This window comes from Panthera uncia (genome assembly GCF_023721935.1).
Source record: "Panthera uncia isolate 11264 chromosome B2 unlocalized genomic scaffold, Puncia_PCG_1.0 HiC_scaffold_24, whole genome shotgun sequence".
Taxonomy (NCBI): domain Eukaryota; kingdom Metazoa; phylum Chordata; class Mammalia; order Carnivora; family Felidae; genus Panthera; species Panthera uncia.
In genome coordinates this window covers 93,121,943-93,148,698 of record NW_026057580.1, presented here as the reverse complement: position 1 = coordinate 93,148,698, position 26,756 = coordinate 93,121,943, and the positions used below count along the sequence as shown (strand labels likewise).

At 42.9% G+C, this 26,756-nt stretch overlaps 1 protein-coding gene across 1 annotated transcript in view; it reads right to left on the bottom strand.

Moving 5' to 3' along the window:
* Positions 1-26,756, bottom strand: part of ARFGEF3 (ARFGEF family member 3) — a 134,078-nt gene that overhangs the window by 26,518 nt on the left and 80,804 nt on the right. The window contains exons 7-12 of the mRNA XM_049654664.1: positions 24,450-24,492; positions 22,011-22,089; positions 15,124-15,228; positions 13,907-14,240; positions 2,424-2,536; positions 697-1,636 (exon numbers count right to left, since the gene is read on the bottom strand). Coding sequence (XP_049510621.1) covers positions 697-1,636; positions 2,424-2,536; positions 13,907-14,240; positions 15,124-15,228; positions 22,011-22,089; positions 24,450-24,492 — 1,614 coding nt within the window. The remainder of the gene's footprint in view (positions 1-696; positions 1,637-2,423; positions 2,537-13,906; positions 14,241-15,123; positions 15,229-22,010; positions 22,090-24,449; positions 24,493-26,756) is intronic.

The following is a 26,756-nucleotide window of genomic DNA, read 5'->3' as shown; positions in this document are numbered from 1 at the left end:
TCTCTCTCTCTCTCTCTCTCTCTCTCTCTGTCCCTCTCCCGCTTGCACTCTTGCTCTTTCAAAATAAATAAATAATAAATTTACAAATTGATATACCAAAAGTGCATTGCTTTGTGATTTTTAAATGTTTGTTTATTTTTGAGAGCGAGACAGAGAGAGACAGAGAGCAGGGAAAGAGCATAAGCAGGGGAGGGGCAGAGAGAGAGAGAGAGGGAGGGAGGGAGACACAGAGTCTGAAGCAGGTTCCAGGTTCTAGGTTCCGAGCTGTCAGAACAGAGCCTGACGCGGGGCTTGAACTCACAAACCATGAGACGGTGACCTGAGCTGAAGTCGGATGCTTACCCCACTGAGCCACCCAGGTGCCCCACTTCATGATTTTTAGACACTAAGGTGTAGAAGCATGCTAAGAACTCGATGTTCTGAGAGTCAGAGATTGTCATTTTGTCTCAGTCAGCAGCAGCTTTCTAGAATGCAGTCACCTCTTATTCGTTGCTCTGCACCACGTACATCTATCAACCTCCGAATATTCCAGCCATCCACTGCCTAGATTCAAACAAACCATCACCCGTGCGTCTTACGTTCCTTTGCTCTCTTCCAATACAAGAAACCCCAAGAGCCGTTAAGACGCTCTGGGCACCTGAACCTAAGGCAGGATGGCAATTTCCCAGCCAGGCCGAACGCTCTGAATACGCTTACCCACTGTGGCAGGAGCCTGTTGCACGAACCTGAGCAGAAGGTGGAGGCGAAGTTCTGGAGGGCCGAGTCCACCTCCTCCACGCTGGGCAGAGCCAGCAGGCGGGGCAGGAGGCTCTCCAGGGCCTGCAGGAACAGCCTGGCGCTGTGCTGGTCCGCCTCCTGGTTCTTCAACAGTTTCAGGGACAGAGCGGCAGTCCGCAGGGACCTGTGGCCCAGGCAGTCCCGAGGGGTCTGCTCTTCGTCGGCCAGGGAGCCGTTGTCCGACCCGATGTCCGACACGTCGGACCTGCCCGAGTCCTTCTCTGCCGCCATCGAGTACTGGTCGCAGGAGTCGAACTCGGTCCGCGAGAGGTCTTGGTCGTCTACGCTGAAATTGCTCTCGCTGTACCGGGAGCCGTAGGACCTCATCCTGCAGTCCACCGACAGGAAGTTCGTTATGTCGGGGTAAGCCACCGTGTGGCTCCTCTGGACCACGTCTGGTTGGTCGACCGCCTCGGGCTCCGGCACCTTGCTCAGCGTCTCCCTGCTCTCCGGCTGCGCCGGCGACCTGAGGCTGTGCCTGTGGTTGTCGGAGCGGTCCTCGGGCGTGGTCTGGCCCAGCTCGCCCTCCAGGGTGGTCTGGCCCGTGTCCGTGGTCACACTGATGCTGATGTCCGGGCTCCTCTCGTTCCCCGCCTCCCACGGCGTGTGCTCGGAGGACAGGACGCGCCGCTGCCAGCGGAAGTCGGCCTCGTTGATCTCCATGGAGTCCCGGCTCCACTCGGCCCCGTCCTTGAGCTCCTCCAGGCGCAGCAGGAGCAGCTGCACCTGGCCTTCGCTCAAGCCCTTGCCCTGGCTCAGCTCGTCCAAGGCCCCGAGCAAGGTGCAGACGCAGGACACGGCCGCATAGCACGCCTCGATGCCGCCCTTGATGCACGCTTCGGTCATGCCATCCATGATGCTAAGGGTTCGAGGGAGAAAACAACATCAGCATAGGCAACGTGGGAGAATGCTCCAGAAGGAACAAGGCGGGTGAAGTCTGGTGAGCAGGGCAGTATGCAAAACAGATCCTCTGCTCTACATGAAGTGAAATGGTCTGGGCAAAAAGTAAAATGAAACAAACATGCTCCGGCTGGCAGAGGAAAACCTCCAGGTGAAGTGGCCCACCTTGAATCACACTGACTCTTGGTTGGCTGGTTTATTTGGAGACGCACAAAAATTCCGGATGGGAGTTTGTGATCTCCACAAGGACAGGCACTGCATAATCTCACTTTTGGATTATGTTCGTTGTTTTTTTTTTTTTCCCCCGAAAGCAAACAGTTATAATGGCTCTATGATAATGAGGACATCCTCTATAAGACCAATATATTCCGGAACAGGTGCAGGTGAATACAACAACTGCAAATTAGATGATGTTCAGTTTTCTAGGGAAGCGACAAGTAAAGGAATCTTATAGCTATAGTGCTGGAATTCAAAACGTTTTTCCCCAACGTAACCCCAATGGATAATTTTTGTACATTTCATTCTGTACATTGCGTTTACTTTAAGTATGACAATATGGAAAGCTACAGGATTGTAATACATTGAGATAAGACTTCTCATATAGCTTGCGGGGACATTATTGAACAATAACATTCCACATAAGGCAGATTCATAAAAATTTCAGGGACTTAAAAGCAAGGTCAAGTGTATTCAGAGAAGCATCGCTCGCCAAGCAATAGTAGGTGGAAAAGGGGAATGTATCATACAGTTTGAGAAGATCCAGATGAGACTTTCGTTTTGAAATTGATCTTTTTCTGGATTCTGGTTCAGTGGAGCCGGGTCCTGCCAAATCACAGAGGCGCTGTGGGCTCCCAAGTAGCTTTAAGAAAAGGGGGAAAAAAAATAACAGTAAAGTGAACACCGTAAAAAAGCACAAGGTCTTAAAATTGTGAGTTCAAAGAGACATGTATGCTCTCTATTGATTGACACACTCGAAAAAAACCCCACAACTGTTTGGAATTACAAATCTTAATAGAACTGATCTAAGTATCCATCTTGTCACAGAACACACATAGGGTTCCCAGGTCCTCAGTTCAGGACTGGCTTAGACAAAGCAAATTCTCTAAGGGGTCGTTTCAAAAACTTTTATAGCACAGAACAATAAAGCACTTGTATCTACGTTCTTTAGTGAGAATGGCCTCTAATTTAACTTCCCTCTACTCTCTTTGTCTCACTTTGCTATCGGAGCCGGCTAGCTGCAAACTGGATTGATCAAGCATACCTGGAACATTCTTCAGAATAGATCATATGGGAGAGCCCAAAACGAGTCTTAAATTTAAGAGAACTGAAATCATATCAGGAGTCTTTTCTGACCACATTGGCATGAAACTAGAAATTAATTACATGAGGAAAACTGGGAAATTCACAAATATGTGAATTTTAAACAACATGCTACCAAACAACTAACGGGTCAAAGAAGAAACGAAAAGAGAAATTAAAAAAGACCTTGAGACAAACAAAAATGGAAATATAACACCCCCACATTTATGGGATGCAGAAAAAGCAGTTTCAAGAGAAAAATTTAAAGCAGTAAATGCCTACCTCAAAAAAATAAGAAGAGTCTCAAACAAATAATGTAATGTTACACTTTAAGGAACTAGAAAAAGAACAGGTGAAGCCTAAAGTTAGTAGAAGTAAGTAAATAAGAAAGATTACAGCAGACATAAATGAAATAGAGACTAAAAAACAACAGAAAAGATCAATTAAACTAAAAGTCGATTCTTTGGAAAGATAAAATTGACACACTTTTATTAGACTCACCAGGAAAAAAAACTGGAAGATTTAAATAAAATCAGAAATGAAAGAGGTGTACAACTGATACCACAGAAATACAAAAGACTCCAAGAGACTCTTATAAAAATGATATGTCAGGGGCGCCTGGGTGGCTCGGTCGGTTAAGCGTCCGACTTCGGCTCGGGTCATGATCTCACGGTCCGTGGGTTCGAGCCCCGCGTCAGGCTCTGTGCTGACCGCTCAGAGCCTGGAGCCTGTTTCAGATTCTGTGTCTCCCTCTCTCTCTGCCCCTCCCTTGTTCATGCTCTGTCTCTCTCTGTCTCAAAAATAAATAAACGTTAAAAAAAAATTAAAAAAAAATGATATGTCAACAAATTGGACAACCTAGAAGAAAAGAATACATTTCTAGAAATATATGACCTACCGAGACTGAATCATGAAGGAATAGAATATCTGAATAGATCAATTACTGGTAAGGAGATTGAATCAGTAATCAAAAACCTCCAACTAACAAAAGTCCAAGACCAGATGACTTAACCAGTGAATCCTACCAAACATTCAAGGGATTAATATCAATCCTTCTCAAACTCTTCCAAAAAGCAGAAAAGGAGGGGATTCTTTTCTAATTTTTTTTTTTTTTTTTAGTGTTTATGTATTTTTGAGAGAGCATGAGCAGGAGAGGAGCCGGGAGGGAGGAAGACACAGAATCCAAAGCAGGCTCCAGGCTCCTAGCTGTCAGCACATAGCCCAATGCAGGGCTCGAACTCACTAGCTATGAGACTGTGACCTGAACTGAAGTTGGACGCTTAACCGACTAAGCCACCCAGGCGCCCCAGGAGGGGACTCTTTCAAACTCATTTTATGAGGCTACCATTACCCTGATACTAAAACTTGACAAGGACACCACAAGAAGAGAAAATGAGAGGTCAACATCTCTGATGAACATAGATGCAAAAATTCTCAATAAAATGTGATCAAACTAAATTCAACAACGTATTAAGAGGATCATATACCATAATCAAGTGGGATTTATTCTAGGGATGCAAAGACGGTTCAAGTGACTGAGCCACAAATTAGTCAAGTGATTCACAACGTTAACAAAATGAAGGACAAAATGAGAAGATAATTTCAATTGATGCAGAAAAAGCATTTGACAAAATTCCACATCCACTTATGATAAAAACTCTCAAAAAGGTGGGTGGAGACAGAATGTATCTCAACATAATAAAGGCCATATATTACAAATAGCATCCTATTCAACAGTAAAAAGCCAAAAGTTTTCCCTCTAAGATCAGGAACAAGACAAGGATGCCAATCTTGCCACTTTTATTCAACATAGTATCGTCAGTCCCAGCTACAGCAATCAGGCAAGAAAAAGAAGTAAAAGGCATCCAAACTGGAAAGGAAGAAATAAAACTGTCACTATTTGCAGATGGCATGATATTATATATAGAAAACCCTACAGACTCTTAAAAAACTGTTAGAACTAACAAATGAATTCAGAGAATTTGCAGGATACAAAATCACCATATAAAAAAAATCTGTTGCATTTCCATACACTAATGAACTATCAGAAAGAGAAATCAAGAAAATACTCCTATTTATGAGGCATTAAAAAATAAGGAAATGCCTAAGAATAAATTTAACCAAGGAGGTGAAAGACCAGTATACTGAAAACTATAAGACATTAATAAAATAAATTGAAGATGACACAAATAAATGGAAGGATGTTCTGTGCTCATGGATTCAAAGAATTAATATTGTTAAAATGCCCTTACTACCCAAAGCAATCTACAGATTCAATGCAATCTCTACCAAATTTCCAATGGCATTTTTCATGGAAACAGAACAAACAATCCTGAAATTTGTATGGAACCATAGAAGACCTGGAATAGCCAAAGCAATCTTGAGAAAGAGAAAAACAGGAGCCATCACACTCCCTGATTCAAACTTTATTACAAAGCTATGGTAATTAAAACATTATGGCACTGGCATAAAAACGGACGCATAGATCAAAAAGAACAGAATAGAAAGCCTAGAAATAAGTCTATACGTATATATCAATTAATATATAACAAAGGAGGCAAGAATATACAATAGGAAAAGGACAATCCCTTCAACAAATGGTGCTTGGAATGCTGGACAGCCACAAGCAAAAGAATGAAAATAGACAACTGTCTTCCACCACACACAAAAATTAACTCAAGATGGATTGAAGGCTTGGATGTAGGCCTTGAGACCATAAAACTCTTAGAAGAAAACATAGGCAGTAAGCTCCTTGACATGAGTCTTGCAGATGATTTTTAAAATCTGATACCAGGGGCGCCTGGGTGGCTCAGTCGGTTAAGCGGCCGACTTCAGCTCAGGTCATGAGCTTGCAGTCCGTGAGTTCGAGCCCCGTGTCGGGCTCTGTGCTGACAGCTCAGAGCCTGAAGCCTGTTTCAGATTCTGTGTCTCCCTCTCTCTGACACTCCCCCGTTCATGCTCTCTCTCTGTCTCAAAAATGAATAAACGTTAAAAAAAAAAATAAAAAAAAATAAAAAATAAATAAAATCTGATACCAAGAAAAAACAACAAAAGCAAAAATAATCATGTGGGACCACAACACACTGAAAATCTTCTGCACAGCAAAGGAAACCATCAACAAAATGAAAAGGCCACATACTGAAAGTATTTGCAAGTCACGTATCTGATAAGGGGTTAATATCCAAAATACAGAAAGAACTCCTATCACTCAATAAAAAGATAAAAAAAACCCAAACAATCCAATTTTAAAACTGGGTAAAGGACTTGAGTAGACATTTCTCCAAAGAAGACATACAGATGGCCAGTGGACATATGAAAAGATATTCAACATCAATCATCACCTGGGAAATACAAATCAAAACCTCAATGAGATACTACCTCAGACCTGTTAGAATGGCTATTATCAAAAAGACTAGGGGTGCCTAGGTGGTTCAATCAGTTAAGTATCTGAGTCTTGGTTTTAGTTCAGGTCATGATCTCATGGTTCACAGGATCAAACCCCTCATCGGGATCTGTGCTGATAGCATGGAGCCTGCTTGGGATTCTCTCCCTCCCCCCCTCTCTCTCTCTGCCTCTCTCCCACTCATGCATGTGTTCTCTCACTCAATAAATAAACTTAAAAAAAAGACTAGAAAAAACAAGTGTTGGCAAGGATGTGGAGAAAAAAGAATCCTTGTGCATAGCTGGTGGGAATGTAAATTGGTACAGCCCCTATGGTAAACAGTATGGAAGTTCCTCAAAAAATTAAAATAGACTGCCATACAATCCATCGATTACACTTCTGGATATTTATCTGAAGAAAATGAAAACACAAATTCAAAAAAGATACATGTACCCCCATGGTTATTGCAGCATTATTTACAATAGCCAAAATATGGAAACAACCTAAGTATCTCTCAAAGGATAAGTGGATAATCCAAAGAAGATGTTGCATACCCGCCCCCGCCACACAGAGAAATACTATTCAGCCATAAAAAAGAATGAAATCTTGCCATTTGTGGTAACATTGATGAAACTAGAGGGTATTAAGCTAAGTGAAACAAGTCAGACAAAGAAAGACAAATATTGTATAATATCTCATATAGGTAGAATCCTGAAAAACAAACAAAAAAATAAACAAAAGATCACGCTCATAGTTACAGAAAATTGATTGGTGGTTGTCAGAGGTGAGGGGTGGGGGGATGGAAAAAATGGATGAAGGGGATCAAAAGGTAAAACAACTTTTAAAAAATTAAAAAATCACATGGGTTGAAGAGTATTCCCTCATTCTATTCCTTGGAAAAGTTCACATATTATTGGAACTATCCATTCCTTAACTGTTGGTATAACTTGTTTTTAAAGTTGTATGGGGCCAGTGATTTTTTTTTTTAATTTTTTGAAATTTATTTTTATTTATTTATTTTTTTTATGGAACGATTTTTAACTACTGATTCAATTTTTTAAAAGTTTCTAGAACTATTTAGGTCCTCAATTTCTCAGCTTGTTAAAGGCTATGTTATTTCCCAGGGATTTATCTATTTTATCTAAATTTTCAAATTTACTGGCATCAGTGGCCTTATTAGACCTTGATTTCTTTAACGTTCCTAACATTTATAGTTCCAAGTGTGTTTTCATTCTTATTTCTATTTAGTTGTTTTTACCTATTCTGGGATTTTGTGATTGCTTTTATCAAGAGTTTTTCAATTTCCTCAGTTTTTTTAGAGCCCTGATATTTTTCATTTTAGTGATCCACTATATTTGCTTTTTATCACATTACTTTCTGCTTTTATCTTCTTTATTTTTCCTCTTTTCTACTTTCTTTGAATTAAATCTTCTCTTCTTTTCCCAACTCTCTAACTTGGAGAATTAGAATATTAATTGTAGGCTTCCTAACTTTCAATATAAGCATTTTAAGCTATCAATGCCCTTGTATATAGTGCTTTGGCTACATCCTACAAGTTTTCACATAGAGAATTTTCATTACTGTTCAGTTTAATTAGTTATTATTTCCATGTGTTAGCTGTCTTTAAACAAAATTTTATTTTGAGGCTAATTCAGGAAAAGATTGGGTTAAGTGCATTGGAAAAGACTTTCAATCACTATGTCCATTATTTTCAAAGTGATTTACACTCATGGGAAAAGGTATATTAAGTAGAAAAAATTGTATCTTAAGGGGCACTTCTCTTTCCCTCTCCCCTTCTACATTTCTTTTGGACCCCAGAAATTGGGAACTTCTACTCTCTTGGAGGCAAAGAAATGAAGCTTCCACTTTTCTCTACACATTTTATTTTTTTTAATCAAAATATATTTACCTTTTTTTCAGGAACAGAATTTAATGATTCATCACTTACAAAAAATACCCAGTGCTCATCCCAACCAGGGTCCTCCTTAATGTCCCTCGCCCATTTAGCCTTTCCCCCAACCCTGCCAGCAACCCTCAGTTTGTTCTTTCTTATGGTTTGTTCCCTCTCCGTTTTGTATTATTTTTGCTTCCCTTTCCTTATGTTCATCTGTTTGGTATCTTAAATTCCACATATGAGTGAAATCATATGATATTTGTCTTTCTCTGACTTATTTCACTTAGCATAATACACTCTAGTTCCACCCACATTGTTGCAAATGGCAAGATCTCATTCTTTTTGATCGAGTAATATTCCATTAAATATATGTACCACATCTTTATCCATTCATCAGTCGATGGACATTTGGGCTCTTTCCATACTTTGGCTATTGTTGATAGTGCTGCTATAAACATTGGGATGCACGTGTCCCTTCAAATCCGCATTTTGGTATCCTTTGGATAAATACCTAGTAGTGCAATTGCTGGGTCACAGGGTAGTTCTATCTTTAATTTTTTGAGGAACCTCCATACTGTTTTCCAGAGCGGCTGCACCAGTCTGCTCTCCCACCAACAGCGCAAAAGGGTTCCCCTTTCTCTGCATCCTCACCAACATCTGTCGTTGCCTGAGTTGTTAATTTTAGCCATTCTGACAGGTGTGAGGTGGCATCTCCTTGTGGTTTTGATTTGTATTTCCCTAATGATGAGGGATGTTGAGCATTTTTTCAGGTGTCTGTTAGCCATGTCTTCTTTGGAAAACTGTTTATGTCTTTTGCCCATTTCTTCCCTGGATTATTTGTTTTTTCGGTGTTGAGTTCGGTAAGTTCTTTATAGATTTTGGATACTTACCCTTTATCTGATACGTCATTTGCAAATATCTTCTCCCATTGCCTTTTAGTTTTGTTGTTTCCTTTGCTGTGCAGAAGCTTTTTATCTTGATGTAAGTCCCAATAGTTCATTTTTGCTTTTGTTTCCCTTGCCTCTGGAGACATGTCAAGTAAGAAGTTTCTGTGGTCAAGATCAAAGAGGTTGTTGCCTGTTTTCTCCTCTAGGATTTTGATGGCTTCCTGTCTTACATTTAGGTCTTTCATCCATTTTGAGTTTATTTTTGTGTGTGGTATAAGAGAGCGGTCCAGGTTCATTCTTCTGCATGTCGCTGTCCAGTTTTCCCAACACCATTTGCTGAGAAGACTGTCCTTATCCCATTGGATATTCTTTCCCACTTTGTCAAAGATTAGTTGGCCATATGTTTGTGGGTCCATTTCTGAGTTCTCTATTCTGTTCCATTGATCTGAGTCTGTTTTTGTGCCAGTACCATACTGTCTTGATGATGACAGCTTTTTAATACAGCTTGAAGTCTGGAATTGTGATGCCTCCTGTTTTGGTTTTCTTTTTCAAGATTGCTTTGGTTATTCGGGGTCTTTTCTGGTTCCATATAAAGTTTAGGAATGTTTGTTCTAGTTCTGTGAAGAATGCTGGTATTATTTTGATAGAGATTGCATTGAATATGTAGATTGTTTTGGGGAGTACTGACATTTTATTTTTTTGAAATTTTTTTTTAATGTTTATTTTTGAGAGAGAGAGAGAGTCAGAGGACCAGTGGGGGAGGGACAGAGAAAGAGAGGGAGACACACAATCTGAAGCAGATTCCAGGCTCTGAACTGTCAGCACAGAGCCCAACATGGGGCTCAAACCCAGGAGCTGAGCTATGAGATCATGACCTGAGCCCAAGTCCAATACTAAACTGAGCCACCCAAGCGTCCCTTATTTTTTTGACATTGAAAGAGTCAAGTTTCCCTCCCCCTGCTTCCCTCCCTTTCCTTTCCTCTCCCTTTTTTTTCCTTCCTCTCCCACTCTTCTCCCTCTCCTACCTGCCTAGTCTCCTCCCTCTTCTCCCCCCTTGCCCCCACTCTCTCTCACGCTACCTGCCAGGCCTGCATCCAAGTGAAGCTGGTGGGGTCCAAGTGCCTCTAGCTGTTCCCATCCCTTGATACAAAGGTAAGCCATTTCAGGGGCATGGCTATGGGGAATCTCACTTTCTTTTTGGATCTTATTACATTCTTGAATCTAACCTTACCAGTAACAAATTAGATGACAATATTTAATTCCCACATTAATCTTGTGTTTATTTCTCAGTTGTTTCCAAATCTGGAGGGAAAGGGCACTGAGTGATTACGCTTCTGAAGAACCCTCAACAACTGCTTGAAGAAAAGCAAGACACGTTTAATCCCAGCTTCTTGCGGTGGGAATGAGGGATGTGATGTCAAGTGGCTGGGATGTCAAAGGTCTGATTAAAGATTAGGGAACTCCTTCTGAAGCCCGACCATGGGAGAGAGAAAAGGAAGCAAGGTGTACTATTGATCATTGTTCATTCTGGGGGAAAGCGGAAACAGGAAAGAGAATGTGCTTCGAAAAACAAAATGTCCTGTCTTTGATTAATGGGCGCACAGCGCATATGGCAGAGTGACAAATTACAAAGAGAACAGGGAAATAACACACCAAGAATTCAAACTCCGATAGGCTAAGCAAACATTCTGGGTGCCCAGTGGTTTTCTTTGGGTGCACAGACTGCACATTTTGGTTTCCAGGTTACCAACCTCCCCCAATTATTGGTTGTCATAGCGAGCGGAGGTCCCACTTGTCACAATAACCTGGCCCACGTCAGTCTGCTGTGCTCCATGGGGCAGCACCGTCTGGACATGCTATTTAGGCGCTGGTGTCTAATTCCAGGCTTGCCCTGTAAGATAATCTCGGGAAGCTAGAAAATCTATGAGAAGGGGAAAACATACTTCCTCTGCAGTCGTAAAGAAATGATCATGTAAAATACATGTAGACACCTCCAGACCCTGTATGCAATGTATTTACTTAGCATTCACTCATCAAGTGGATCCACCATAAGCAGCCACAACCCCAGTGCCGGTCAACCCTGAGTGGGAAAGAAAGGTTGCTGCTGCTTACAAAACGCTGTCTTTGAAGATAGTGTGTCTTCAGGGCCATCTGTCATTCAGTCAAAATTTATCGAGCACTTATTCGGATTCAAGCACTGCAGTGTTGGATACCGGGTTGGGGGTGGGGAGAGGGAACACAGGAGAGCAACGGATACAAAAACGTATTTGAGAAGAAGTTTGCACCATGTGGAAACGTTCAGTGGGATGGGACGTACAATTAATTGCTAAATGAGGGAATTTAGAGAAGAGCAAAAGTAGTGGTTTGGGGAGGCAGCAGTGTGAAGGAGGAGGGTTTTGACGGCAGAGAGAGCTGTTCTTCGGACATCCTGGTTCATAGGGCGGCCCTGCTACTCAGAAGGACTTTGGGCAAGTAACTTCGACTCATGGAGCCCCAGCCTCCCCACCGAGAAACTGGGAGTAATGTTACCTTCCTAAGAAAGTTTGTAAATCAAGTAACATGCAGTACCAGCTGCGCCTGGCACATTTCAATCAAGTGGAATGGCCCATGGGGAGACGGGAGGGGAGTCTGAATGGAAGCAGGAGCCTGGGAGCTGAACGGAGCAAGGTCGGTCAGGTGGAACGAGGGTGATGACGGGAAATGAGGACGACGACAGAAGGGTCTAGCAACGGGGCAGAGGAATTCAGACTTGATGGAAGAGGCAACAGGAGCCATGAGAGCCCGAAAAGAAACTGTTAACCGTGGTGATTGGGAAGTCTAAGTCCAGAAGGACAAAAGGAAGGAAACAGGCAGCCGGCGGAGAGCAGAGCTACAATTAGAGCCCCACTCTAGGCAGGAGGTCATGAGGAAGAGTGAGTTCCAGCCTCCACATGTGTTTTCTTTTCCTTAGGAAAGCAATAAGCATGCCAAATGTCTGTCTGGCCCTTTATGCTTGCAGAGTACCGATGCAAACCGTATGGCATTTTGAACCTTTGGAATATTACTACTAGGCACGGATACAAAACTGTAGGCTCAGAGTTAAACGCTTTAGCTACTATAACCTAGCTGGGGAGTGGCAGAGAGAGGATCCAAACTCTGACTCTTCAACTGAGGCTTAAGAAGAGGGTAGCTGAGCCAGCAGGGGAAGGGGGGCTCCTAGAATCATTTGCATTGCAGTATCAAAGTCAAGTACGGCAGTAAGTGCGCTGTAGGAAAAGACCTTGGGTTTTATTCAGGTCAGACAGACCGGGGTGTATACCCTTTCTCTTTCCTTGGGACCTTGCGCAAATCATTTGACTCTGAAGCCTCAGTTTCTTTGCGGGAGGGAAAATTCATTTTTTCTGGCATCGTGTCTCTACGGGGAGGAATATTCAGTGGAATAAAATTCTGGACCTCTCTCCTCTCTCTCTCACTTCCTCCTAATTGAGGAGGGGGAGTCTGATCTCACTGGTGAATGTAGCGGGAGCTGAACATGAGTAGCCAGCCTCTTCCTCTCTCTTCCCCTTGAAGATCTGCCTATTCAGAGAAAGCCCATTCTGCTCCCCTGTTTATAAACTTAACAAGGGTAGGGCTGGGTCCCCAAGGAAGCTGGTGGTGAGAAACTAGTCTAGTCTCACTTGCCTCCAAAGCTGTATTGTGTTCGTCAACCTGGGACTGATCAGTTATTAAAGCTGACCCTTTGTTTGTATTGCCTGAAGCTGTGATAGGGAAAAGAAATAACATTTTTCACTAGTAAAGTTGATATACAACATCCAAAAGTTATCAAGAGTATTAGAGATAATATATATGAAGTGCTGGGCCTAGAGAAGGTAAGGATTAAAAGGTTATTATTGTGTGCTCATAGATTTTCGTAACCACAATTAGATCTGAATCACTCCTTCATTTCTAGAAATATTAAGAACTTTCCATTGTTCATTACAATCAAATCTTGTTAAAGCAACACCAAGAGGCTTTTTAAATTAAGCTTTTGAGAAACTGATGAGTAGCAAATATTACTTTAAATAAATGAATCATCAACAAGGGAAATTTGCTACTCTGGGTTTCTTGTTGTTTTGGTGTAGGTACCAAAAGCAAAGGCAACGAACACGTTCACAAATACAAAAATGTGGATCTCTTTTCTTTTTGGTTGAGTGACAGCAGAGAAATTCTTATTTGAAGTACCTTCACAATAACCCTCATTCCTCCTCAAAACCATGAAGGAGCACATGGGGATGGCTGTTACAAGCTGGACAATCTTTACCTTCTCACAGGGGTCATGATGTTTGGGATATGAGGCCTAAGAAGGAATGAGGCAAAGGGATTCCTTTTAATAGTCAGAGATTAGTAATGGTTTTGTTTTGTTTTGTTTTTGGATAATATACAACATGAGTAGAAAATCTCTTGGAAATCCAATTTTGGCAAAAGGGAATAAACACATATAGCTGCACAAACAGCACCTAAGGGAACGGGATGAAATCAGCCTGGGGCCCGGTCAGATGCCTGCAGCTTGAGTTATCAATGGCTTTGCATCGGTGAGCACCCATCGACCGCTCCTTCCCCAGGCTCCCAACACATGGATACACGCCCCTGTCCTAAAGATGCTGCCCGTTACTGGATACCACGTAGTAACAAGTTTGAGCAGGTGCCTGGCAAACATTTTCCGAGTGCTTTCTGCGTATAAGACACAACGTGCAGATAACGCCTCCCGCCATCTGGCCAGCACGGTGGCGTTCTTCGGGGCCTCCTTACCTCTTTCATGATTTTGATGGCTTCCACCCGGTGCTGGGGTGGCGGATAGAGCAGCACCCGGTGATACAGGGACTGGAGCACGGGCTTCATGGAGTCCACCGACCCCACCAGCCGGACCAGCTCGGCCGCGATGTAGTAAATGGTCCGAGCCACCGGCCCGCTCAGAGCTGGCGCCGTGGAGGAGCAGCCCGACCCCCGGCCGTGGTCGGAAACTCCCGGAGATGCAGAGTCCGACTCGACGCCCGAGCCGGTGCTGCTGCTGTGAGCGGAGGTGATGGTTTTGTCATGAATTGGATTCCCCAGGATCACGATGAGAGCAGGGCAAAGGTTCTTCCTGGGAAGACACAGGAGGAAACATCCGTTCCGCGACAAGCCAAAATGATAAACTGTAAATTTTACCCCTGATGCCACAAAAATGGCTAGTACGAGTTGGGTTCTTTACTGCACTTCTTTTTGGCTAATGTCCTGCCTCAGTTTTCCGCGTGTCTCCGTCACTTCTAGGTAATACGAAGAGAATACTTTTTCTCGGAACTCCAGGCAGAATTGACTAAAGAAAATCCCAGGAGAAGTATTAAGAAACTGTCTTACGTAAAGAAACAGACTCAAAATGCTAAATGGCTTCGTCAGAGTGACTCATTTTACTATAAATAACAAAATTATTTCTACTTCTAATTTCAGAAGTTAATTTGAAATTCTGACACATGGTACTGTCACATCATTCGATTTCCTCCCTGTGGAAAAGCCCCGGAACCCACAATAACTAGCTGGCTGCCTGCGGGCCCTGTCACTTGTGTGTACCTCTGGCTATAATTAAGTGACTCGTCTGCACGTTGAGATGGAGAATGTACCACGGAAGGGCTAAGAATAACACTCAGTCACTCTTGCCCCCCTGTGCAACCTTCTGGTGCCTTCGCATACTTTTAGGATAGACCGGTAACCTAGAAAACAATCCCCTCCTTCCTGAGTCTCATGATCCCGTGGTGTCAACAAAATGCAAGAGGGCCCTGGAGACCTATTTTGTTAAAAAAAAAAATCATAAGCTTCTCTCTATCCTGGTCTAGTGCATGCAAGCAAAACAATTTCCCTGCTTTCTAAAGCACGTGCCCACGGGCGAGATGACCAGTAGGTCACGGATGCCATGGGAGGGGACCCACACGCACAGCTAGAAGGGGAGAACGCTCGAGTTGGGGTTGGGGGGTGCGAGGACGGGTGCTCACCAGATCAGGTCTGTGAAACCTCTGTGCAGGTGCATGGAGGGGGAGGAGCTGCTGAGCACGGACAGGATGCACTCGGAGTACAGGAGCTGTAGCTGCTGCTGGTCGCTACGGAAGAACAAAATCAGCGTGCAGACGCATGCCAGGTAAGGGCAAAATTGAAAAGGTGATGCGTGGGAAACGCTTGGAAAAATAGCAGGCATTAGAGAAGTCTTAATTTGGGGCGGGGCGGTCGGCATTATGGGTTGAATTGTATCCCCCTCCAAAGTTATACGTTGGGAGTCCAAACCCCTGGTACGTCAGAACATACATCAGAACCGGAATCAGGAAGAATTTAATGTTCAAGCACATATTTACTACAGACATATGATACTTTGAAGAGAATTCATTTAAGAATCCTAGAATCCTGGAAGGGAATGGTCAGAAAAAAAGGAGGAACTTGCTTTGAAAAATCTTTTGGTTGTGTCTCTTTTCTCATAACATAAAGTAAATAAATGCCAAAAAGAAGCTTCGTGCCCTCAGTTCATATAACTCCCAGGATGGTGGCGGGGGGCGGGGGGTGGGCTGGTGGTGGCAGGGAAAGGCAAGACCAGGGACAGGCAGACTAGAACCCTGAGACAGGAAGGAAGAGAAGTTAGCACCAGTCGCAAACTCCAGAAGGTCACATACACACACAACTGTCAAAGGGAGAAAGGTTGCGCAGATCCAAGAGCAAGGATTGCAAGAGAGGGGCCCGTGGGTCCCTGGTTTAAGCGCTGTGTTAGATACCTTGGCGATCGGTCTCTGCAAAATTGATATCAAGCTGGCTGGCGAGCTATACGCCAAAGGCAAAATCCTGCCCATGGCGGCCTCATGAACCAGACATGCTTTTCACGTTTTAAAGGTTATAAAACAGTAACAGAAATGAACAGTGAGCAGAGGCAGAGGCAGTATGCGGCCCTTTACAGCAAACTCTGATCATCTCCTTGTCCAAAGAGAACTGTGCAATGATTCAGATAGTGAGTAATCCGAATACTAATGCCATTATCCTGAACAAGGGAACTCCGCTCATGTTTGGATGTACTCTATCACACCCCCTAAGCGGGGAAGAAGAGATGGGTAAAGGCTGAGTTTCCACGAAACTTATTACCATTTGCCAAGAGGAAGGTGGTGGTTGGAGGAAGAATAAGAAAGGCAAGACATACTTAGCCATTTTGGGGCCAGGTGAGGACTTTTGGTTTCCATACTCCTACACCCACACGCTTCCCAACCCTTCTGAGCAAGACCTCGTTCCTGGCAGGAAGAGCGCATTCTTCATTAGAAGAGACTAGAGACTCTCTAGAGTCTAGACTAGACTAGAGAGACAAGAGACTAGAGAGACAAGTACACAAGTGGGTAAAGCACTGTGGAGGAAGTGCTACAGGTGAATGATTTAAACACAAGGTTCTAACGAGAGCACAGGAGTGGCATCGAATCCTTAGAAAGATCCAGAAAGAATTTCTAAAGGAAGTGGTATCTTCACGGAGACCTGAAGTTCAAGTAGGAGTCTTGCCTGGCAGCATGGGGGAGACGGTGTGTGTAGAGCACAGGGGAGAGGGTGGTGGTAGTCTGTGGTTGGAGCGAAGAATGAAGATACCATCAGCAAGAGGCAGGACGCGAGTGGTGGCAGGGGTCAGATCAGAAAGGGTCTTGGAGGACTTGTCTGGACAGTCAAGGCTCCTGTGAGCATCTACAGAGTGTGCCACAGCAATATCGCAAGCTCAAGTAATCAGACCCCATGACAGACAGGATGCGTTGCCAAGGTAACTGGCCTGGGAGTCTCCTTGGAGACCGAACGCGGCAGCTTTTCTGTGGGCTGCGACAGTCTGGAAAAACGGGTGCCCGTGCCTCACGTGAGTCACGTCATTAAAGGAGCTGTCTGAAATGTAAGCAAATTCCACACATGCCCCTTGCTAGATACACATATGCGTGTGCACAGTGTGTGCGTTTCTTATTTGTCTGACCGTAGACACACAAATATGTGAAAAGCACAAGGCAGAGAGAAGCCCAGAAACCAGCCAACTCTTTCAAAACACACAAGGAACAATCTGCCCACTTAGGAGGGTGGTGGGTCCCTTGGCCTGGTCTTCTGTTTGAGCATTTCATGGCTGGCAGGTTGAGTGTTGGCTGGGTTTCATTTGCTGCTCATCTCTGAATTTCTTCCCAGGCTCAAGATCCATGGGGAGCAACTCCTGTGAGTGGGCCAGTGGGCCGTGAAAGCTGAGCAACCACCCTTCCCGGCAAGGCGCCTGCAAGGGTAATCTGACGGCATGTTCTGATCTCCGGAGTTCTTAATTTTTTTTTTTTTTTTTTTTTTAATTATCAGTCATTTTGACCTTACCTCCCTTTGAGGTGGTTCAAATTTAGTTAGAAAAAGGAGAGAGGGAATTAAGTAATTGTGTGAGAAGTAGAATGGAATTAAATGCATGATACGAACACTTGGCCTTGCCTCAATGGTTCTGAGAATGCTTTGGTGTAGAGCCCTCTCTGACACTCGGTACTGGGAAGAGAGGGGGGTAGGGAGAGGTTGGTCGGAGACCAACAGGCAAAGAATGAATACATATCTTTATGAGCCCAATTATCCTTCCAAAAACTCTTGGATTTAAAAAGCACCATGTAACTCGACGTGCCTAATACAGAATTCTATGAATAACACATCTCCAAGACATGTGAGTTGTTCTGTGTACCTGGACGCGTTTTGTGAATCCTCCCCCGAGACTGAACATATCATGAATACATACCCTGACAGAGCGAAAGCCCTGCAAGGTATTCGGGCGTTGATTTTGGAAATGGTCGTTGAGGGAAAGTGGTGGCCATAGTGTGATTTCGGAGGAAGAGGGTATTTAGAAGGTGGGAGAATAAGAAGTTTAGCTAGTAGAAATAAGAGGAGTTGAGGGAGAAAAATCAGAAGAAATTGTAAAAGGCGTGAAAACTTGACAAGAAGAATAAACAGAACCACCAGACTGAAAGCAGCCAAGAGCATGGTCCTATCTGACCAGGTGGCCTTACAGGTCTTCCGTTTACACGGCACTGAGCATGCGGCACCCCGGCGTCCTTGGCAACAGAACCCTCATCTTGGGGTAATGGAATCATGAGGCGAAAGACTATACTCAAACACGGTGAACAGGCTCCAGACGCAGAATGATGACTGGGGAAATGCATTGAAAAACCAAGCAAGACTATGAGAATCCTATAAAAACTGTTAGGCTTCATAATGACATGCCTAAAGCCATCTTTAAGCCAATGACTAATGAGAAATCCTAGAAAAAACATGTATGTGTCACATGAATTACTTTTCCCAATGAAAGTCCACTTTAAGTCATGGAATGTTATAAATATTGCAAATATTTATCCATAAAAAATTCCATTTGTCCCAATACTTCCTAGAAAATACCAATATTGAATCTCTATAATAATTACAGCAGATAAAACCTAGGACTCCCCCAGATAAACTAGGTCATATGGTCACTCTACAGATGGAGGTCCCTAGGGCTGATGTTAGAGACATCCAGGTTTTTTAAAAAAATTTTTAATGTTTTATTTATTTTTGAGAGAGAGACAGAGTATGAGTGGGAGAGGGACAGAGAGAGAGGGAGACACAGAATCTGAAGTAGGCTCCAGGCACTGAGCTGTCAGCACAGAGCCCAGTGCGGGGCCCGAACCCATGAACCATGAGATCATGACCTGAGCTAAAGTTGGATGCTTAATTTACGGAGCCACCCAGGCGCCCCTAGACATCCAGGTTTTAAAGAACCATGAACTTCAAGCCCTTACTGGACTCAGCTGAAGACTCTTTGCTGACCAGTGAACAATGGTATGTTTTAAAGCTATCATTTATAGATCTACAGATTTGTTCTGATTTTTCTTGGTGGTTACTTTTTAATTATTAATGACATAACTACCTCGAGCTTTTCTAGCACTTAAAACCTTAGTCTTCCCTTAGCAAACCACTCAGGGAAAAAATGCTGAGCGTATTTGTTTTTCCTTGCCTGCAAAGTAATGAACACAGTCTTTAAATTTTTCAAAGTTTTGATGGCCTTTGTTTTATTTCCTGCTAAGACCTAAGTGGGTGGGATAGGAGAAGCAGCATCTTTGACAGCGGGAAACCGCCTGGTTGCTGTCAGTGAGCTGCGGTGTTCCCCTGGTGAACATAAACAACTTCATAGGATGTTAATATCAGATGAAGATTCTCCACGATGGTGACAGAATAAGATGAGAGCCAATCTACAAACAGGCTTGAATGAAGATTTAAAAAGAAGTCTGTACAAACACAGAAAAGACCAAATATCATCCTCCCCTAGGAGTGACTCTTGCTTCTTCTACAGTGAGGGCATTGGCTGGCTCCAATCTGCCCCCCTCCGCCAACAGCTTGATAAAAACTAAGATGCCCCATACCAGGATTGCCCCTACTTTCTGGCAGCACTCAATCCTTGAACAGACCCTCATTTCCTTTAACCTACTCCAAATCACCTAACTCTGATTCTGATCCTATAGCAATCTCTCCTAAAATCCTTTGACTGGATACCATTGGCTCCGCATAGTATACAGACTCCCTTATTATTACAGGTAATAAACCTAATTCTGCTAACCTGAGGTAATTTTTGGCTACTGGGCATCAACTCTCTTTTAAGCAAATATTCTCATTTGATCATTACAAAAACCCTAATATAGTTTATATTACTAATATTATGTTACATAAAAGAAAACAATAAATGATATATTAATTAATAGTAAATAATATATTAACTATTTTATAGGATACATAAGCTTATGGTAGTTGAGAGCTCTGCCCAAGAGCTAGTAAAGAGCAGAATAGGGTTTTATCCAGCTAAACCACCAAAGATAACGTAGTTGAGCCAATAGTGGTTAAACACCATACGTGATTGTATTTTAGGAGAAAACAAGCCAATGAGAAACATATCCCAGCTCTGATATAACAGCTGGCTCTGCTATGGGGGAGAGGAGCTAGGCAGGGGTGGGGAGGAGTGAGCACTAGAAGAAATCTAAACCATGGTCACAAACAGGTAGAATGAATATATAACCTATCCCAGCCAGGTCCCTGTTAAGAGTGAAGGAGGGTGATTAAAATCATAAAGGATAGGCATAGCATGAAACTCTCCCAAGGTGATCGGGTCACATGGGGACTTCACAGATGGGGTTACGGTAGTTGGTGTTAGAGCCTTCAGGTTAGGGTAACAATCTGAGCCTCAGGCCTCCTGCCCCAACTCTCCGTGGTTAGGAAAGATGGGGACCTGAGCAGAGTACAGGAGAAGCCATCTACATATGCCATCTGCTGTTAGACCCATCCCTTCTGAGGAAAAATAATGTGCTGTCTAGAGTCCAGGGTGAGAAAGGCTTGAGGGTGGGGCTCTGGAAGAAGTGCTTTGCTTTTTGGCTTGTATTACCTATGGATTAAATAGATCTCTTCATTGTTTAAGTGCCTAACATGAAGAGAGCTTAATTTGGTCAAAATGTGCAGGTACAGGGGCGCCTGGGTGGCTCAGTCAGCTAAGCATCTGACTTCGGCTCAGGTCATGAACTTGTGGTTCGTGAGCTTGAGCCCCGCATTGCATTAGGCTGTCTGCCGTCAGCAAAGAGCCCGCTTCAGATCCTCTGTCAAAAATAAATTAACATTGGGGTGCCTGGGTGGCTCAGTCAGTTAGGCGTCTGACTTCGGTTCAGGTCACGATCTCACAGTTTGTGAGTTTGAGCCCCATGTCGGGCTCTGTGCTGACAGCTCAGAGCCTGGAGCCTGCTTCGGATTCTGTGTCTCCTTCTGTCTCTGCCCCTCCCCTGCTCATGCTCTCTTGCTCTCTCTCAAAAATAAAGATTTAAAAAAATTAAAAAAAATAAATTAATTAACATTAAAATACGTGCAGGCCCAGGTGACCTAGAGGAACGATGGACACACTGATGTAGAGACCACTAGGCAAAAACCTCAACGAGTCATTCTAAGTTTAGCTTTTAAAAATCCCGAGTTTATTAGAAAAGAAACAAAAATGAACAAATCAATAAGTTTCTGCAGTTTTTCCAGCAAAGTGAGAGACCTCATTAATATTTCAAGTAGACTATAGCTCCCAACTTTTTACTATATACAAAAATTTTTAAGTAAAAGTTCTTTGAATTCTCCAGTATTCTAGTTACTAGTAAGTGAAAGTGTCTTTCATAAGTCAAAGGGGATTTCAGAATCTTACTGTGTTGTGGGAGTTTGCAATTAACTATGTATGTAGCTGGTAGAGACTTTTCATCTCATCTTGGAAAGTCTAATCCTTTTACAATTTGGCTTTACTAGAAATGTATAAGTTAACTTATTAACCTACTGCCTGGAGAGTTGGAGCCGTGGATACCATCTATATGACCTAATATCAATGATTAAACTGGCATGCAAAAAAAGATGAGAGCAATGTGTTCTTTTCAGAGATATGCAGGTGAGCTCACAGGCTCAGGAAATGTTAGAAGAAATACAGAAAGACCATACAGGGCACCCTTGCCCTTTAACAGAGGAGAAAAGCATAGCGCAGGGTGATAAGACTATTTAGAGTCACACAACCGGGTTACGTCAACTAGCTTTGTCACATCAACTACCTGTCAGCCAACATTCTTCTCACTCAGCAACTTGCTCGAGAGATCAACTCTTCTTTGCAAGCTATTGTTTGCCCATTTCTCACGAGAAAATGATATCCTTCAGTCATGGTCTTTGGTAATGTGGGCTTGCCCAAAGTCACTGAATAGATTTCTCAGGAATGACAGGTGAATACCAATGGGGGGAACCATCGTCCCTATAATCTGCAATCTGAAGTGATTCTGTAGACCAAAGTTACCTCAGAAACGGACCACCGATGAATAAGAACACCAGTGTTGAAGGCACTTACTTGATGGCGGCTTGTAGCTTCTCACACAGAACGGTGAGCACAGAGACAAGGTCATCACAAAGGGACTCAACTGTTGACCCTTCAAACAGAAGAGGTTATAAGCATTAGACATTGGCAGAGGGCACTAGAAGCTTCCCCAACAGTCCTTCCCATCCTCGGCTTTTGATGTGTTTGGGAACAAAAAGGTGGTGTTCAGATGCTGAGCCTGCCTTAGGTCACCAGAATCATCATAGAAAATACAAGTATTCATTTCTGAAGTAGAATACTGAAAATACAGTTAAGAAAATGATAGATGTTTCTTATCATACATAAGACTCATTCGCACTTAACAAAAGATACTTTGATTAAGAAACAACACAACTGACCACGATTTTCTCAATATTTAGGCCAGCAGACTACCCATGTATCGCTTATTCTGACCTTTGGAATTTCTGGGTCATTTGACCACACTTGAGTGGTATCAAAGAGAGAAACGTGGCCGCACGGAAGAAACTAAGGAACCAGGGAAAGAGGGCACAATAACTTAGCCATCACCTTCACTACTTTTACTATTCGTCTAGCATCCTCAGGGCACAGGGTTGTTAATGGAGCAACCAACGTCAGAAGAAATGATTTTCCCTCCAAACATATTCATGTCCAGAAACCAGCAACCAACTCCCACAGAAGCACCGAATGTACTGGAAAAAAGGCTGACATTTAGAGTCTGCTCAAGTACTGGTCCACAACTTGCTGACCGCGTGAGCTCAGGTAAGCTCCCGTTTTCCCTTTGGCAGAATGGGGACAAACAATCCCAACCTCACAGAATTGTTGGGCCAAGTGCAGTAACAAATGGAAGCATTTGCTTTGCCTATAACAGACACCTTTAAAGAGCTATCCAAATGCAGCTAGGTATTTGATGAACGTATAGATGAAACAATGACCACGAGGTCAAGGAAAATGGAGGAAAATGGCAAGAGCATAAGAGAGGAAAAGACCATAAAGTTGGAGGAGGACATGGAAGAGAAATGGCTAATCGTCAGAATTCATGACCTTCGATGCAGGAAGAAAACCTGAGAAATGACAAGGTACAGTGGTAAGACACAGTTACAAACAAATAAAACCATAAGTAGCCCCAAAACTCAGGTTTAGGTGAATGTCACTGAGTCCGTTCATTTTTCACTGATGTGTATTTTTAAAGATATGTCTTTGACCAAGAGGACTTGAACCTCTTTTTTTGGCTTATGAAACCAAAGTGAAGATTTTATGGGAGCTGCAATTGCCCAAAGAGGGGAAAAGTTGGGTGGGGCCTGTCACTGGGAGCTTCCACAGGTGGCAAGATGCTGACGCACATTCCGGTGGGTCTGTGGCCTGAGAAGGGAGCAAGGGGCGATTAAAACAACACGCTCGGGGCGCCTGGGTGGCTCAGTGGGTTGAGCGTCCACTTGAGCTCAGCTCGTCTGTGCCCTGCATTGGGCTCTCTGATGTCAGCACAGAGCCTGCTTCCGATCCTCTGTCCTCTTCTCTCTCTGCCCCTCCCCCACTCTCTCTCTCTCTCTCTCTCTCTCTCTAAAAAGAAAAAAACAAACAAACATGAAAATAAATAAACAACATGATGCTCAAGCAATGCCTTCAGAGATGGCTTGACATCTTTCTCATTTCCTTCCTTCACTGTTTCTCTTAATTGTGGCTGCTTGGCTGTTTCTCTCTGTCCCTTTCGTTCCCCTTTTCATCCTCTCCTCCCCTTTTCTTATTATGAACAAGTGAAAATATCAAAGAAAAGCAGATTTTCTAGTAGTGTTTAAATTACTGAATAAAATCTGAAATAAAATATAGCTCAATTTTTTTTAATGAGATAATTTGGATATTCCATACCTCTTTCAGAAAACAATACCACCAAACTAAAAACAAAAACAAAAACCAACTGCTTGGCAATTTTATGTAGACCTTTGTTTTTCCTTTTCCTCTGGGTCAGAAGGAAATTCCCTACCTTGATTTTGTCTGTTATTTAAACTGAGCTGTCTGGCCTGTAAGACTCCCTGTGTGGTTCCTTTCTATATATATTAAAAAAAAATGGCACTTCATAAACTTACTTCTGGTGCAATAACCCTGTGCCAATCAGGTTTCCATAACCTTCCATCCAATTCTCATTTTACCAATGAACAAACCCGACTTCAAGGAGAACAGCAACAACAAAAAAAACCTAGGCTCCAACAGGAAGATGTATGAAGAATTAATATCCTTTGGATAGTTGGTACAGAAAGAGGTGTAGCTGGCATGGGGTGCAGGGACAGAAGGGAGATTAAGTAACAGCTAATGAATTGCCAGTAAGGCAAAGGTAAGCCGAACCTCCAAGAACGGTGAACCAACCTGGGAGCTCCCACTCATCTTTACACCCCCAGTGCCAAGCACACAGTTGGCACCCGCTTCTTAAATTGAACTAGCAAAAATCGAATCCAATACCTTGATTCCTGAGTTCCTGTGGGACGTCCGGGTTTTCAATAATCTAGTGAGGGAGACACACAGAACAATTAGGAGATTCAGGCGTGACAATTTCTGACTCTTAGGCAACGGAAAATTTTAGGAAACAAATGTCATTCTGAGCGCTCTGGGGCTCAACTAACTTACCTAAGTGCACCCTCCAGGTCTTGATAGGATTACTCATGGTATTTGTGAAAAGACTCTGATGTCTGGAACCGAGCTCATCAGTTCCAAAAATAGTTCATTCGAGAGTCCACAGTCTTCACAGAAATTTAAGCCCGTTATGCACTTTATTTATGATTCCAGGGTGCTGAGCTGGGACTTAGAGCCATACCTATGTAAACAGGTTACCTTTGTACAGACAGTTTGTCCCAAGGTCACAGATTACACTTTGATTGGCACCTAATGAATACAGGCTCTTAATAATAAGAAGGATCAGGTTTCTGAACTTTAAAATACAGGTTCAAAGATGACTGCTGGTCAGAAGCACTTACTTCCTATTTAAGGGGGATCATATTAACTTCCAACTGTCTGACCAGACCAACCGCTCTGGGCTGTGGCTAGGCAGGTGTAGAGACAGAACCTTGGGGGAGGGGAGAACAGGAAGGGAAAGACGTTTACTATTAATTAGGCTCACTTCCTATTGCAAAGAGAATTTAGTGACTACTAAAAGGAGAGTAGAAGCCTCTTAGGTCTCCCCACATCTGAGCACTGGAAAAGAAGAGAGCATTTTCAGGCTAATCAACTACCAGACTTGTAAATCATCCCAGGGCACTGTTTTGTTTTTTAAACTTGTTACAGGCACGCATCTTTCCTATTCTTTGTCCCTCAATTTGAAAGCTCAGCTGCTTCCGTAGCATTCATTGTGAAATGCCATGTCAATGTCTACAGCTCAGTAAATGGCTAAATACAAGTGTACAACAGCATTTTCTGGAGGAAATACATCTGAATCGTTTTTAAAGGACAAGAGAAACACTACCACCTACCCCTTAAGAATTTACGTGAGGCATTTTTGCTTTTTGAAATTAGTAACTTGAAATTTCACAATGGCTTTCATCATCTAAATAATTCAATAACAAAGCTTGATAATAACTCCAGGATCCTGACGATACAAAATCAAACTGCATAATCTTTCCTGGGAGTGGGGATAGACATTAGGTTGAAGATACAGTTGGACCCTTGAACAATATGGCAGTTGGGAGTACCAATCACCCCTTATGGCTGAAAATGTGTGTGTAACTTTTGACTTCCCCAAAACATGACCACTAACAGCCTATTATTGGCCAGAAGCCTTACCAATAACAAAAATAAGTCAATTAACACATATTTTCTATCTTATATGTATTGTATTCTGTATTCTTATATTAAAGTAAGATAGAAAAAAAGTGTTATTAAGAAAATCATAATGAAGAGAAAATGCAGTACTGTATTTGGAAAAAATCTGTATATTAGTAGACCCAGGCAGTTCAAACCCATGTTGTTCATGAGTTAACTGTACATTTCATGCTAATGCTTTTGGCAGTCTAGATTTATTTTCTTTTCATTGTATTTAAGTCTTCCTACTTCTGATACGGCCCATGATGTCTTCCTGTGATGGGTCATGCTACATATCTTCCCCAGGTAATGTGAGGTTCCCATGGGAGAACATAAACTCTCCTTCGAATGAACCTCACTGTGCCTATAGACCTCTTCCCTTTAATCGCCATTCTTAGCTGACAAAACTTATGTCTCTCTCTAGTTGACATCACAAATGCTACAAATATTAGGATCCTGAGAATTGTTTTTCTGGGACATGGACACATCTCCGGGGACTGCATGAGTAATAGAAAGGAAATAACAGGAAACACTAATTTTCCACCTAATTTGGGATCTTGCTTCAGGCTGGGTAAGTCCAGATGGTCAGTGATGAGCAGGACCAGAGGGCTGGTTAGACATACAATACCAGGGACAGAGGCAGATAACCCTGTCAGTTTTTATTTTCTTAAAGATTTTATTTTTAGGCAGTCTCTACACCCAACACGGGGCTCACACTCATAACCCTGTGATCAAGAGTCCCACACTCCACCAACTGAGCCGGCCAGACACCTCACCATCTAAGTTTTATCCAGACCTCTACAGCTTTACCTGTTACCGTTCTTATAGAAGAACAACATGAGCTAACAGGCTAAGTCATTTTACTTGAAACCAAATACCTTCCTACTTAAAAATTTAAAAATAAGATTAAGTGAACTAACATAATTGAAATCACTTTGAAATTACAAAGTTTCATTTAACGGTTCCTCTTAAGAC